Source organism: Echinops telfairi, unplaced genomic scaffold (genome assembly GCF_000313985.2).
Source record: "Echinops telfairi isolate 266 unplaced genomic scaffold, ASM31398v2 ScPeMD7_7425;HRSCAF=8463, whole genome shotgun sequence".
Lineage (NCBI taxonomy): Eukaryota > Metazoa > Chordata > Mammalia > Afrosoricida > Tenrecidae > Echinops > Echinops telfairi.
The window spans coordinates 5,154,204-5,156,970 of record NW_022111325.1 but is presented as its reverse complement, the minus strand read 5'-3'; the positions used below and the strand labels follow the sequence as shown (position 1 = coordinate 5,156,970).

The following is a 2,767-nucleotide window of genomic DNA, read 5'->3' as shown; positions in this document are numbered from 1 at the left end:
AGAGCGCCGAGAATCTGAGCAGCAGCCTCATCCTGGAACAACTGAAGACAAAAGGATCGTTGAATCTCAGAAATAGTAAGACCTCCTATTCCACCATAATGTCAGAATTACTTTGGGTTCTCATAGACAGAGGTACGCTCTGCCTGATTTTCCAAACTAATCTGTGTTTTAGAGAAATAGAAAGGAAGGTGAATGAAGAACTCAAACTCTGAAAAGACATGGCAATCAACTTCCTGAGGCTCTATTTCTTTCCAGAGACTTCTCCGGGCACTGTCTCCTCTCTCTCCAATGGTACCCTGATGGTGGACATACACTCCATGGAGGGGATCAACGAGACGGCGGTGAGAGAGTTTGTCTTCCTGGGCTTCTCGTCACTGGCTGAGTTGCAGCCGCTGCTTTTCGTTGTCTTCCTGCTCCTCTACCTCTTCACTCTGGGCACCAATGCCCTCATCATTTCCACCATCGTGCTCGACAGGGCCCTCCACACCCCCATGTACTTCTTCCTCGCGGTCCTCTCCTGCTCTGAGACCTGCTACACTTTTGTCATTGTTCCCAAGATGCTGGTTGACCTGCTGGCCCATAGGAAGACCATCTCCTTCCTGGGCTGTGCCATCCAGATGTTTACTTTCCTCTTCCTTGGCTGCTCTCACTCCTTCCTGCTGGCAGCCATGGGCTATGATCGCTATGTGGCCATCTGTAACCCACTGCGCTACACAGTGGTCATGGGGCACGGGGTGTGTGGGGGGCTAGTGGGTGTTGCCTGTGCCTGTGGCTTCACTGTTGCCCAAATTATCACAATCTTGGTGTTTCACCTCCCTTTCCATTCCTCCAACCAACTGCATCACTTCTTCTGTGACATCTCCCCGGTTCTCAAGGTGGCATCCTATCATACCCGCTTTAGTCAGATTGTCATCTTCATGCTCTGTGCTTTGGTCTTGGTTATCCCTCTGTCGTTGATCTTAGTGTCCTATATTCACATAATTTCTGCCATACTCCACTTTCCTTCTACACTGGGCAGGTACAAGGCCTTCTCTACGTGTGCTTCTCACCTCATTGTTGTGACTGTGCATTACGGATGTGCCTCCTTCATCTACTTACGACCTAAATCTAACTACTCCTCGAGCCAGGATGCTTTGATATCAGTGTCCTACACTATCTTGACTCCAATGTTCAACCCAATGATTTATAGCTTGAGAAATAAAGAGTTCAAATCAGCACTCCGTAGAGTTGTGAGAAGAACAATTCCCCTGCCCCAGCATTAATCTATGCCCTACTTTTCACCCTCCCCAAAGTGCAGCAAAAGATAAATATGTAAAAATTCACAGACCAGAAATGATTGGGCAACTGGAAACAGTGTTCAAGCACATTCCGTTTCTCCTTCCTCGCCAAGCACAAAATGTAAGAAACACAGCTGCTTGCCAGGACCACGTGGTTTATTGTCATTCTGTTAAAAGAAAAAACAATGAATGGCCATTATAGGAAACCCCAAACAAGAAGTGAGCACTGAAAAATAGTGCAAAACCCTAATGCTCAGGTCCAGGGTCCTCAGCATCTCCCATCGCTAGACTGTCCTTTTCCTGTGACTCACACTTTTGGATAGTCAGGTTTATAATTTTTAAATGAGATGTTTTTAAAGTGCCAGTCATAATGTTTGATACATAAGAGATATTCAATTAATGGACAAGTAAGAAAATTAAAATTTTTAATGTATTCATGAGAGTTGATGTTTCTATATTTTTACACATTGACACCAATCTGAATTAAGTCAACAATCCTTAAGGCTCTTCATCAGGACATAAATTAAAGAGAAGACCTAATCAGGATGACCATCAGAGACAGGTTATGCTTAAACTTAGTTGATTAAGAATGAAGAAAATGTTCTAAAATAAATTTTGGTGATGATTGCACAATTACTTTTCAATATATTTCAGCCATTAAATTATATGGTATATGAAGTACATGCCAATACAACTGTTGTTGTTTTTTTAATTTACCAGGTGGAAAACTGGAAAGAGCTAACAAACCCTTGTTTTCCCTGCAACTCAGGAGTCAGCACATACATTTTAGGACAGAACTTGCATTACACGGTTTCATTTTCACTCCATTCTACAATAGTGACAGTAAACAGGTAGCTTCACAAAGAACTAGCTCCCCACATGAGATTTATTTTCCAAATCCACTTGTCAATGAAAGTCTCCCAGTCGAACCATTTTGTTCTCAATGTTTCCCTTTCCTCCATCTCTTTAATAAAGAAGCAATGTATCTTCCAGGGGTTGAAGCCGAAAGGAAAAGCATGAGATATTTCATTCATAGACCCTGTTTTATTGTGGGTTGTGTACAGCTTGTCTGCCAACGTTAAAATCTAAAATACTGTAGGTCAACTGCATTTACTCCATTTAGTAGAAACTTGCAGTTTGCTAAAAGGCAAGACCTCAAGATCACAGTGACTAAAGCAAATTAATTTTTGTGGACACCAATTCTTCTTTTCCTTGTCTTACTTGTTCAGCCCAGGTCTCTAGCCTATCAAGTTGTCTGATGAAAAGGAAATGGTCCTTCCATGTACCTTAGTTTAAAGGTTTGTTTATTCTTTCATTATGTGGTATTATTTAGAAAGGCTAGTTTATTGACTCTTGAGAGTAACCCTGGCATCCATACTTTATAGATGGGAAAACTGATGTTCAGAGAATTAAAACAGCTTGTCTGCAAGTCAGTAAAGGACTGCTACTATGTCTCCATTGTCTCCTTCCTTTATTAAGGCTCTTTCAGC

The 2,767-nt window shown here is 42.1% G+C and overlaps 1 protein-coding gene across 1 annotated transcript; it reads left to right on the top strand.

The window, feature by feature from the left end:
* The first annotated feature begins 317 nt into the window (after nt 1-317).
* Nucleotides 318-1,262, top strand: LOC101654772 (olfactory receptor 10K2). Its single transcript, XM_004714725.1, has one exon. The coding sequence runs from the start codon at nt 318-320 to the stop codon at nt 1,260-1,262; it is 945 nt and encodes a 314-aa protein (XP_004714782.1).
* Nucleotides 1,263-2,767: the final 1,505 nt, after the last annotated feature.